The following is a 12,224-nucleotide window of genomic DNA, read 5'->3' on the forward strand; positions in this document are numbered from 1 at the left end:
TTACACTATCTTGATTACAGGGTGATTATATCCACATAACCAAGACACTGCTATTATGCACACCACCTCATTCAGTGTTTACACTATCTTGATTACTGGGTGATTGTATCCACATAACCAAGACACTGTTATTATCCACTTGTGTAATCTACCATATTCAACAACAATAGTTTTAGTCTGTGTCTATCTTAGTCTGGTGATAGACTATTTTCCGTAGTAATAGTTTTAGTCTGTGTCTATCTTAGTCTGGTAATAGGCTGTTTTCCTTAGTAGTAATTTTAGTCTGTGTCTATCTTGGTCTGTTGATAGACTATTTTTCGTAGTAATACATGCAATTACATAATCTACCACATGCAATAACTGTTACTGTACAATACTAAGTTATACTTTGTCTATCTGAGCTTGGCGATAGACTATTTTCCGTGGTAGTACCTGTTTCAAATCTGCATAGTAGTATCCAAAGGTCCCAGCTGAAGCCAATGTTATGATTACAATAATCAAAACCGATACTAATACTATCAACACTTTTTCTCGTCCCGTCAATCTGTTGTCTGGTTTCCGTGACATCGATTCTAAAATACAGAAGAAAAAAAGAACAAATGTTAACTTTGAGGAATTTTGACCACCATCCTAGGGTGTCAGTCACCCCAAAAAATAAGGTGGTGAAAAATTCATGCAACCATAGGGGGTTAGGCACTACAATATCTGTCTAATCTTTACCAACTTAGGGTGCCCGATAGGCAGAGCTTGTGTCTTAGAAGTGAACCTCAACAAATGTCCCAGTAACATATGACCCAGGACACCAGCTGCAATAGTTAAGAAACAATGAGAAAGACACATACACATTTGCATTTGTTTTGATAAAATTGAATGTCCCCAGATCATTTAGGATAAAATAGAATATTCCAGGGTCATTTTCAATTCAATGTGCTAGTATCACAGTTAGACAATGTCAAAGTACAATGTCCCTGGATCATTTTCAGATAAAACTGAATGTTCTCGTTGTTTCTCGCTGTTGTCACTGATGTCCCCTGCGACATATGATCCTAGGGCATTGCTGAGATTCACTTCTAGTCACATACAGTACGGGGCAGATGCTATACTGGGGGCCTTTACATGTACAGTGCGGGGCAGACGCTATACTGGGGGCCTTTACATGTACAGTGCGGGGCAGATGCTATACTGGGGGCCTTTACATGTACAGTGTGGGGCAGACGCTATACTGGGGGCCTTTACATGTACAGTGCGGGGTAGATGCTATACTGGGGGCCTTTACATGTACAGTGTGGGGCAGACACTATACTGGGGGCCTTTACATGTACAGTGCGGGACATACACTATACTGGGGGCCTTTACATGTACAGTGTGGGGCAGACACTATACTGGGGGCCTTTACATGTACAGTGCGGGGCAGACACTATACTGGGGGCCTTTACATGTACAGTGCGGGGCAGACACTATACTGGGGGCCTTTACATGTACAGTGCGGGGCAGACACTATACTGGGGGCCTTTACATGTACAGTGCGGGGCAGACACTATACTGGGGGCCTTTACAAGTACAGTGCGGGGCAGACACTATACTGGGGGCCTTTACATGTACAGTGTGGGGCAGACACTATACTGGGGGCCTTTACAAGTACAGTGCAGAGCAGACGCTATACTGGGGGCCTTTACATGTACAGTGCGGGGCAGACACTATACTGGGGGCCTTTACATGTACAGTGCGGGGCAGACACTATACTGGGGGCCTTTACAAGTACAGTGCGGGGCAGACACTATACTGGGGGCCTTTACATGTACAGTGTGGGGCAGACACTATACTGGGGGCCTTTACAAGTACAGTGCGGAGCAGACGCTATACTGGGGGCCTTTACATGTACAGTGTGGGGCAGACACTATACTGAAGGCCTTTACATGTACAGTGTGGGGCAGACACTATACTGGGGGCCTTTACATGTACAGTGTGGGGCAGACACTATACTGGGGGCCTTTACATGTACAGTGTGGGGCAGACACTATACTGGGGGCCTTTACATGTACAGTGTGGGGTAGACACTATACTGGGGGCCTTTACATGTACAGTGCGGGGCAGACACTATACTGGGGGCCTTTACATGTACAGTGTGGGGTAGATGCTATACTGGGGGCCTTTACATGTACAGTGTGGGACAGATGCTATACTGGGGGCCTTTACATGTACAGTGTGGGGCAGACACTATACTGGGGGCCTTTACATGTACAGTGTGGGGCAGATGGTATACTGAACGCCTTTACATTGCATCAATCACTCCTGCTATATATTTCATGCCGTTGATTCTCATCACGACATCCAAGAGACTTTCCCAGAAAATGAAATTGGAGTGGTCAATAGCCATTTGATTTGTATCCCCCATTACCACTGCAGTTTGAGCCAATTTGACGCACACAATTTCTTCTGACGCACCAAAATTTGGTGCTCCCCTATCTCTTACTATGTGGTGACTCACAAGAAATGCCAGTTTTTATCATTTTGACTCAGAACAACAAAATTTGGCTATCATTAGAGGGCACACTATGTCTGGGTTCAAACCCCAGTTCAAACCTGGATAGGTTTGATCAAGATTTAACCAGGTCTATGGAAAAAGAATGATACTCCGTTCAACTCTACCCAACAATGTAGGTTTTCCCGGATACTCCGGCTTCATCCTGTTTTTACTTGAGTGCTACTCAGTGATGGTCATTCAACAAATTTCAAGTCATAAAGATTAATCTTTTTATGATTATTATATTGCTCAAGGTCAATAATGTATATGAAACTTGCATGTACTACAAGTAACGTATATAAAAGTGTGACTTTTGCAATTCATATTTCTGCAATCTGAAAAATTGCAAATCATAATATCAACCATCATTTGATAGCCATTCTATTTCATATAAACACAATGTGGTTTAATTAAATATTATTCAACAATGTTTTTCTTCATTCAGCCAAGGAAAATATGAGTGACCTAAGGGGCCTTGTCACTGTTACGATTGAACCAGAAATGATGAGGGCCACCTAGGTAATAATTGACTCACATTTGAATCATATATTTTTTTTTTGAAAACGGCTCGCTGAGGTGCAAATATACAAAACTCGTCAATAATCCCAGCTCAGCTGTTTTTGTATTTATCACACTGCTGGTAAAAATAAAACAAAAAATTCCATCTTGGTTCTATTTATGGTAACATCAAAGTAAACAGCCGACTGTGGCACATTCTAATGACATATGTTAGATTAGCTGATGAAAAAACCAAAATGAGTTGGGGGTCAAAGGTGAAGTCCCATATGGTGATGGGGTCAAAAGTGAAGTCACATATGGTACCATGCTAGCTATTGTTTACATGTGCATGGCAGGTTGCTTTCAATTTGTAATACAATGTCTGGATATTTTGTCATTTTTAGTGACCCAGCTCAGTAAAATATTATTATGTACATAGGACAGTATTTTATAGTTATAGTGATGACAGATTGATGGAGAGATTGGTGAGTAGGTGGATAGATAGGTGCTTGGGTGGCTGGAGGGAGGGAGGGGTGCATGGATGGATATGGTGAGGTAGGTTGGGGTAGGGTGGCTGGTGGGCTGAATGGATGGAGGGAGGGATGAGAGTGTGTGGATGGATGGATGGTGGGTAAATAGATGATATGTATGAAGGGATGGATGGATGGATGGACCATGGGTGCAGGAAGAGGGGGATGGGGAGATGGAATGAGAGATAGATACAAGAAACAACATAAAGTTTATAACATTTTCACCCTCTCTGTTACCAGGGTTCTAAAACCTTAGTAAAAACACTGAATGTATAGGACACTGTAAATTTTACCAGATTTCACCTTCTCTGTTACCAGGGTTCTAAAACCTCAGACACTGAATGTACAGGAAACTGTCAATTTTACCAGATTTCACCCTCTCTGTTACCAGGGTTCTAAAACCTTAGTAAAAACACTGAATGTATAGGAAACTGTCAATTTTACCAGATTTCACCCTCTCTGTTACCAGGGTTCTAAAACCTTAGTAAAAACACTGAATGTATAGGAAACTGTAAATTTTACCAGATTTCACCCTCTCTGTTACCAGGGTTCTAAAAGCTTAGTAAAAACACTGAATGTATAGGAAACTGTAAATTTGACCAGATTTCACCCTCTCTGTTACCATGGTTATGAGGATTGGGTCATTTGACATTTCCATTCCTCACCATACGTTACATATTCTAGAATGTATGGCAGTGCCATATTGAGGCAGTAACTCTGTATGTACATAGAAAAACACTACAATGACTTCTACAAATACCCCAAGTACGACACACTTCCACTTACATGTCATGGCATTCTATCATCGTATAAAATTGTAATAAAACAGAGAAAGCTTGAAATTCTTCATTAAAATCACAAATTACAAAATACTTGGGCCTAAAAAAAATTCTTATTTGGTTCCAGTTACCCAACCCCACCTAGTTTTTCACTGCCGACCCTAAACTTTATTTTAGAAAAAAAATATTAAAATCGCAAAGAAATTGTGAAGTCTCACGAGAAATATTGGATGCAGAAACTGACATCAACTTAAAAAGACAATATAAAACTATTCTTCCAATCTGTAATGGCTGTACATCTGATAGGAAGAAATAAATAACACAGAGACCATTTGGAAAACAATGGAAAACCTGAACTAGACACTCACACATGAAAAAAATATATAATAAAATAAAATTAAAAAATCTACCTACCCCACCTATCCTAAACTTGAGCGTAATCGGAACCACATAATTTTTTTTATTAGGCTTTGGGTAAAATTCTGAACATGCAAGGCTCTTGAATAAATACTGTGAATTGGCTACTGCCAACATATTTATTTGGCAGATGACAAATTTAGCAGGATGGCATTTAAGGACATGTAAGATGCACATATTTCATTTTGGTTGAAAATGCAAGCGGAAATTTCTGCAAAAAAAAATGACATGTCTGTACATGCAGTGATCTTTATTCACCATTTTGATATTATTCTACCATGTTCTAAAATAAATCGCTATGGTAACACATGTCACGGGATTAGACTCTGAATACAAAGGTCAAAGGTCATCTTTCTCTTTTGTAAAATTATTAAAGTGGTCATATGGATGAGGAGAGGATATTTATTTTGGATTTTTAATTTATAAATAAATAATTTTACCGTGGTTTCCTACTTGAAAAATGAATATGAAACAACATCGACAAATTCTATGTTTGTAAATCAATACACAGTAAAAAGCTAAAAAAAAAAAAAAAAGTAAAAATTTTGTTATTCCATATACACATTTTATATATTTAATAATCTTTTGACATTTTTCGGGTTAAAAACAAGGAATTGATTCATGTTGATTTTTCAAGGAAAAAGCCTAGAAAGCAATGATAAATTTTTTTATAAATTACTCCAAAATGTCAAATTGTGAACTAAAAAAAAATTTATACCAAAATTATTGCCTTAGAGTTATTTTAATATCAGAGATCTAAATTGAATATTATAATAAAATAAAAATTATGATTTTTATATTTTTAAAATTACAATTTCAAACAAAAAATACCTTTAAATTCAAACTATTTAGAATTATAAATAATTGAGTATTTGTAATGTCAAAAAATCTATTTTTATCAACTCTGAGAATTATACCAGAAGATAATTTTGTACATATCACTGACATGAACATGGCACTCCACTATTTGTAATGTGGTAGGGATATAGATATTGATAAGGTGATACAGATAATTGTGTGTTTCCGATATCATGGCTTCAGAAAATAGCATATTTTACTTTATTTATTTAATTTTTCAATTGCTTTTATTTTTGAAAAAAATATTTCTTTGACCAAGTCAGAATACCCCTTCTGTGATAGTTTGATGAAATATGTACTGACATCACTGGGGAAAAAATAACGCCTAAAAAAATTAAGTGGTTCCGATTACGCTAAATTTTGAATAGGTGGGGTAGGTGGATTTTATATTTCATTTATTTTATTCATTTTTTTCATATGTGAGTGTCTAGTTCAGGTAGTTAAGTTTTCCATTGTTTTCCATATGGTCTCTGTGTTGTTTATTTATTCCTATCAGATGTACAGCCATTACAGATTGAAAGAACAGTTTTATTTTGTCTTTTTAAGTTGATGTCAGTTTCTGCATCCAATATTTTTCGTGAGACTTCAAAATCTTTACGATTTTATCATTTTTTTTATTATGATATATACACCCCATTATGATATATAACCAATGTTATAGTCATTATATCAGGCAAGTTAGCATTTGGCAACTTTTGGAGTATTTTTTTCAAAATCATTTCCTAAATCAGCTGTTGGCCATATGTTGTAAACATTCCATAGTAATTAAAACCATAAATATTATAATTATTGCGGAAATTTAATTTAATTTTGTTAAAACATTCACATGGTCCGTCTGTAAAGGTATACAGTTATGGAATATAAATTTCCGGATATTTATTTTTCTAAGAAATACCATACAATGTACTTCATTTCACTATTAAAGTCACTTAATGGTGTTTTTCCCAACTTACAGGGTGTTTTCAGCAACACTTAAATAATACTACTCTGGTAGAATTTAGCTTTCTCAAAAGTATCAATGGCAAATATCCAAACTGGGCATAGAGTAATCAGTAGAGTCAAACTGAACAACACTCTTCTTACTTACACTGTGGTAAATTTAATCGAACCCTGAATGGGTTCGAACCCCGACTGTTTTCAAACAATTCACTCAATCCCATACATATCTATGTGTGACAATTATCATGTATAGTTAATGTGTGTTAGTAAGGTGACCTCATAAATCATACCACTACTAAAAATAATTGACATATATATATATATATATATGATAATATTGCTATTTACTGTCAGTAATATCAATTATCAGAACTGTCTATTAGATATAATCAACCATAATTATCATATCAAAATTCTCAGTACCTACAATAGATATTTTACCTCATGTTAGAGGGTCAAAATAGTACAATAAGGTTGACTTATTCTCAGTACCTACAATAGATATTTTACCTCATGCTAGGAGTCAAAATAGAACAAGAAGGTTGACTTATTCTCAGTACCTACAATAGATATTTTACCTCATGCTAGAGGGTCAAAATAGAACAAGAAGGTTGACTTATTCTCAGTACCTACAATAGATATTATACCTCATGCTAGAGGGTCAAAATAGAACAAGAAGGTTGACTTATTCTAAGTACCTACAATAGATATTTTACCTCATGCTAGGGGGTCAAAATAGAACAAGAAGGTTGACTTATTCTCAGTACCTACAATAGATATTTTGCCTCATGCTAGGGGGTCAAAATAGAACAAGAAGGTTGACTTATTCTCAGTACCTGCAATAGATATTTTACCTCATGCTAGAGGGTCAAAATAGAACAAGAAGGTTGTCTTATTCTAAGTACCTACAATAGATATTTTATCTCAAGCTAGAGGGTCAAAATAGAACAAGAAGGTTGACTTATTCTCAGTACCTTTGATAGATATTTTACCTCATGCTAGAGGGTCAAAATAGAACAAGAAGGTTGACTTATTCTCAGTACCTACAATAGATATTTTACCTCATGCTAGGGGGTCAAAATAGAACAAGAAGGTTGACTTATTCTCAGTACCTATAATAGATATTTTACCTCATGCTAGAGGGTCAAAATAGAACAAGAAGGTTGACTTATTCTCAGTACCTACAATAGATATTTTACCTCATGCTAGGGGGTCAAAATAGAACAAGAAGGTTGACTTATTCTCAGTACCTACAAGAGATATTTTACCTCATGCTAGGGGGTCAAAATAGAACAAGAAGGTTGACTTATTCTCAGTACCTACAATAGATATTTTGCCTCATGCTAGGGGGTCAAAATAGAACAAGAAGGTTGACTTATTCTCAGTACCTACAATAGATATTTTACCTCATGCTAGGGGGTCAAAATAGAACAAGAAGGTTGACTTATTCTCAGTACCTACAATATATATTTTACCTCATGCTAGGGGGTCAAAATAGAACAAGAAGGTTGACTTATTCTCAGTACCTATAATAGATATTTTACCTCATGCTAGAGGGTCAAAATAGAACAAGAAGGTTGACTTATTCTCAGTACCTACAATAGATATTTTACCTCATGCTAGGGGGTCAAAATAGAACAAGAAGGTTGACTTATTCTCAGTACCTACAATAGATATTTTACCTCATGCTAGGGGGTCAAAATAGAACAAGAAGATTGACTTATTCTCAATACCTACAATAGATATTTTACCTCATGCTAGGGGGTCAAAATAGAACAAGAAGGTTGACTTATTCTCAGTACCTGTCATCATTTTAGCTGTAATGTCCCATGAGTAAAACACCAAGCCTACATCATTTTAGCTGTAATGTCCCATGAGTAAAACACCAAGCCTACATCATTTTAGCTGCAATGTCCCATGAGTGAAACACCAAGCCTACATCATTTCAGCTGTAATGTCCCATGAGTAAAACACCAAGCCTACATCATTTCAGCTGTAATGTCCCATGAGTAAAACACCAAGCCTACATCATTTTAGCTGTAATGTCACATGAGTGAAACACCAAGCCTACATCATTTTAGCTGTAATGTCCCATGAGTGAAACACCAAGCCTACATCATTTTAGCTGTGATGTCCCATGAGTAAAACACCAAGCCTACATCATTTTAGCTGTAATGTCACATGGGTGAAACACCAAGCCAACATCATTTTAGCTGTAATGTCCCATAAGTAAAACACCAAGCCTACATCATTTTAGCTGTAATGTCCCATGAGTGAAACACCAAGCCTACATCATTTCAGCTGTAATGTCCCATGAGTGAAACACCAAGCCAACATCATTTTAGCTGTAATGTCCCATGAAGGAAACACCAAGCCTACATCATTTTAGCTGTAATGTCCCATGAGTGAAACACCAAGCCTACATCATTTTAGCTGTAATGTCCCATGAGTGAAACACCAAGCCAACATCATTTTAGCTGTAATGTCCCATGAAGGAAACACCAAGCCTACATCATTTCAGCTGTAATGTCCCATGAGTGAAACACCAAGCCTACATCATTTTAGCTGTTAGTCTAGAGTTGAAATATGTCTATCTTTGTGTCAAAAGTGTTCAACACCAAGCCTACATCATTTTAGCTGTTAGTCTAGAGTTGAAATATGTCTCTTTTTGTATCAAAAGTGTTCAACACCATGCCTACATCATTTTCGCTATAATTCTGTCATAACATAACCTTTATCTCTACAATCAATGTGAGCAACATAATATTATATGGGGGACATTATTCACCATAAAGTATTCTAGCTTGCAGGTCAAACCTGTAAGAACTTGATTAATTACTAACTAACCAATATGTGCTGGTACAATAAACTTGTATTTTTTCAATTTATTAGTCTATAGTACCAGCCTGATGTTAGCTATGATGTTTATGCCAGGTTAGCATTGTGTTCACATTCAGCTAGTAATGCCCTTCTAGTTGTCAACATCACAGCAATAAATTAGCTATAATAGTCAGAACACATGGACAGTGTTGCAGCCAGCATTTTGAAAGAGTGGGATATAGTGTCCCGAAACTTTCATTTTTCTGGGTCATCATAAATTTTTGGGGGGACATTATACAAAAAAGCGCTGACAGCATTGTATCACAACTGTACAGTTTTTAAAAATATTTACCCACATGCTGATCCATGTTAGATATTTGCTGAATAATTATGCAGTTGCCTATCCAACCCTGTTGTTATCTATGCAATATACGCAATCATTTGGCTGTTGCTATAGGTGTGGTCATGTTGCTAAACATATTAGCCTACGATTTTAGTGTAGGTCATCTATGACCCATCACTTCCAACATTGTGGGTCAGGTCCAAAAAACGTGTGTCAAATGACCCCAAAAAAAACTCTGGCTGTAACAATGACTACTGGGCATTGTATATACACTAGACTACCATATTTTTATGGTGGTAGTCAGATAGACCAATGGACATCAATAGACTATTGTAGCTGAAACAATTCACTTGGCTTATAATCTGACTACCATAGCATAGAAGTTGAATTTCAACCCTGCACATACTGGTGATATGATATGTGTTAGTGTCAGCCTAGTGTTAGCACTGAGCTAGTCTGGTGTTAACATAGGACTGGTGTAGACATTAACCCTTCCAGTTGCTAACACATACTGGTGAGGTGTTAGTGTCAGCCTAGTGTTAGCACTGAGCTAGTCTGGTGTTAACATAGGACTGGTGTAGACATTAACCCTTCCAGTTGCTAACACATACTGGTGAGGTGTTAGTGTCAGCCTAGTGTTAGCACTGAGCTAGTCTGGTGTTAACATAGGACTGGTGTAGACATTAACCCTTCCAGTTACTAACACATACATGTACTGGCGAGGTGTTAGTGGCACCCAAGCTTGTTCAATGCTCGTTTTTTTAGGGCCCTGGGGGGGGGGGGGGAGATAAACTCTTTTTAGAGTTTACCACCCTCATTAAACAAGGTCAAATAAAATAATAAAAATATAACACAGTCCTTGATCAGCTGATACTATTTTTAGACCTACCAGCATTAAATTTTACAACCATTTAAACAACTTCCTATTCATTGAGTCGTACTGAACCAATTTGTCTTTGTTCTCTGAGAGAAAGAGACAGAGACAGAGACAGAGACAAAGAAACAGAGAGAGAGAGAGACATAGAGACAGAGAGATAGAGAGGGAGAGAGACAGAGACAGAGAGAGAGAGAGACAGAGACAGACAGAGAGACAGAGAGAGAGAGAGACAGTGACAGAGAGAGAGAGAGATAGAGAGAGAGAGAGGGAGAGAGGGAGAGAGGGAGAGGGAGAGAGAGAGAGAGAGAGAGAGAGAGAGAGAGAGAGAGAGAGAGAGAGAGAGAGAGAGAGAGAGACAGAGACAGAGATCAACTAGACTCTACCTAGTTTTTCATTACCAACTCTGCAATTTACGTATTCAAGAAAAAATAACAAAATCGCGAAAGTCTCATGAGAAATAGTGGATGAAAATGGTCTCCCAAACTGTACTGGCTGTACATCTGATGAGAAGAAACCAAGAACACAGAGACCATATGGGAACCAACAGAAAACATAACTACCAGAAAGAAGACACTCACATACCCATGTAAAATGACTATGGAACTCAGGTAGACTTCACCTACTTACCACCCTTCACACTAATTAATATTATCAATATCATTTAAATATAATTATCACATCATTTTTATTCAAGTACTTTACGGATGATCCAAATGAAATGAGAGAACTCAAATATTGTAACTACTTTTCCAACGTACAAGCAGGAGTTTATGTCTAAAAAACCTGTCTTGTTTAGTAGTAACAAACTGAGTATTTTGATCATTCTTATATACATTGTAAAAATCTGGTGAATTTTCATCCAACCCATCTGACACCAGACGGCTTCAAATCCAGACTAAACAAAGCACGTTTTAAATAATGTAAAACCTTAATATTTTTGCAACTAGAAAATTTGTGATTTTAGTCTCGAGCTAGTTCCCAAAGACTTATTTTACTAATTTCGGTACCAGACATTGTGTTAATGTCCTAGAAGGCATTTGTATCACTACTTATTTGTGAATTTTTGTTTTTCATTGAAATAAATGAAACTAAGTCTTCAGTGAAAATGTCCTGGGGTACAATAATAAACCGACAACTTGTTACTCTCATAGAAATCATTCACACAAGTTGCGTTCACACGTGTTTAAGGCGTAGTTTTTACAACATATTTAATATGTACCTGCATTATTTTACCTCCTGTAGCACAGTTAACCACCACCTGTAATTAACTGAACTCAAATCTGGTATCAAGATAAAAACCCATAAACGATCTGATGGTGTCATTTATCATACATGTCAAAAAATGTTCATTAAATCCATACTATGCAATCAACTGTTCTATGAATCTAACAGGTGATGTACTCTATCATACGTATGGTATTACAAAATGTTCATGAAATCCATACTATGTAATCAAATGTTCTAACAAATGCCAGAAGACAAATTGTAATGTTATAGAAGATATGCACTGATATTAACATTATACGGGAATGTGGTTTTTATAAGTATTTTCACTTGTGAGTAAAAAACTCAGTTTGTGCCAATTTAACATCAACAAAATAAAATATATTATTAATTATTTTTATCCTAATTAATATTT

At 36.7% G+C, this 12,224-nt stretch overlaps 1 protein-coding gene across 2 annotated transcripts in view; it reads right to left on the reverse strand.

Annotated features, from left to right (window-relative positions):
• Positions 1-12,224, reverse strand: part of LOC144450231 (endothelin-converting enzyme 1-like) — a 54,145-nt gene that overhangs the window by 30,654 nt on the left and 11,267 nt on the right. For both annotated transcript variants that reach the window (XM_078140823.1, XM_078140822.1), the window contains exon 4: positions 433-572. In XM_078140823.1, coding sequence (XP_077996949.1) covers positions 433-572 — 140 coding nt within the window. The remainder of the gene's footprint in view (positions 1-432; positions 573-12,224) is intronic.

This window comes from Glandiceps talaboti, chromosome 19 (genome assembly GCF_964340395.1).
Source record: "Glandiceps talaboti chromosome 19, keGlaTala1.1, whole genome shotgun sequence".
NCBI lineage: Eukaryota > Metazoa > Hemichordata > Enteropneusta > Spengelidae > Glandiceps > Glandiceps talaboti.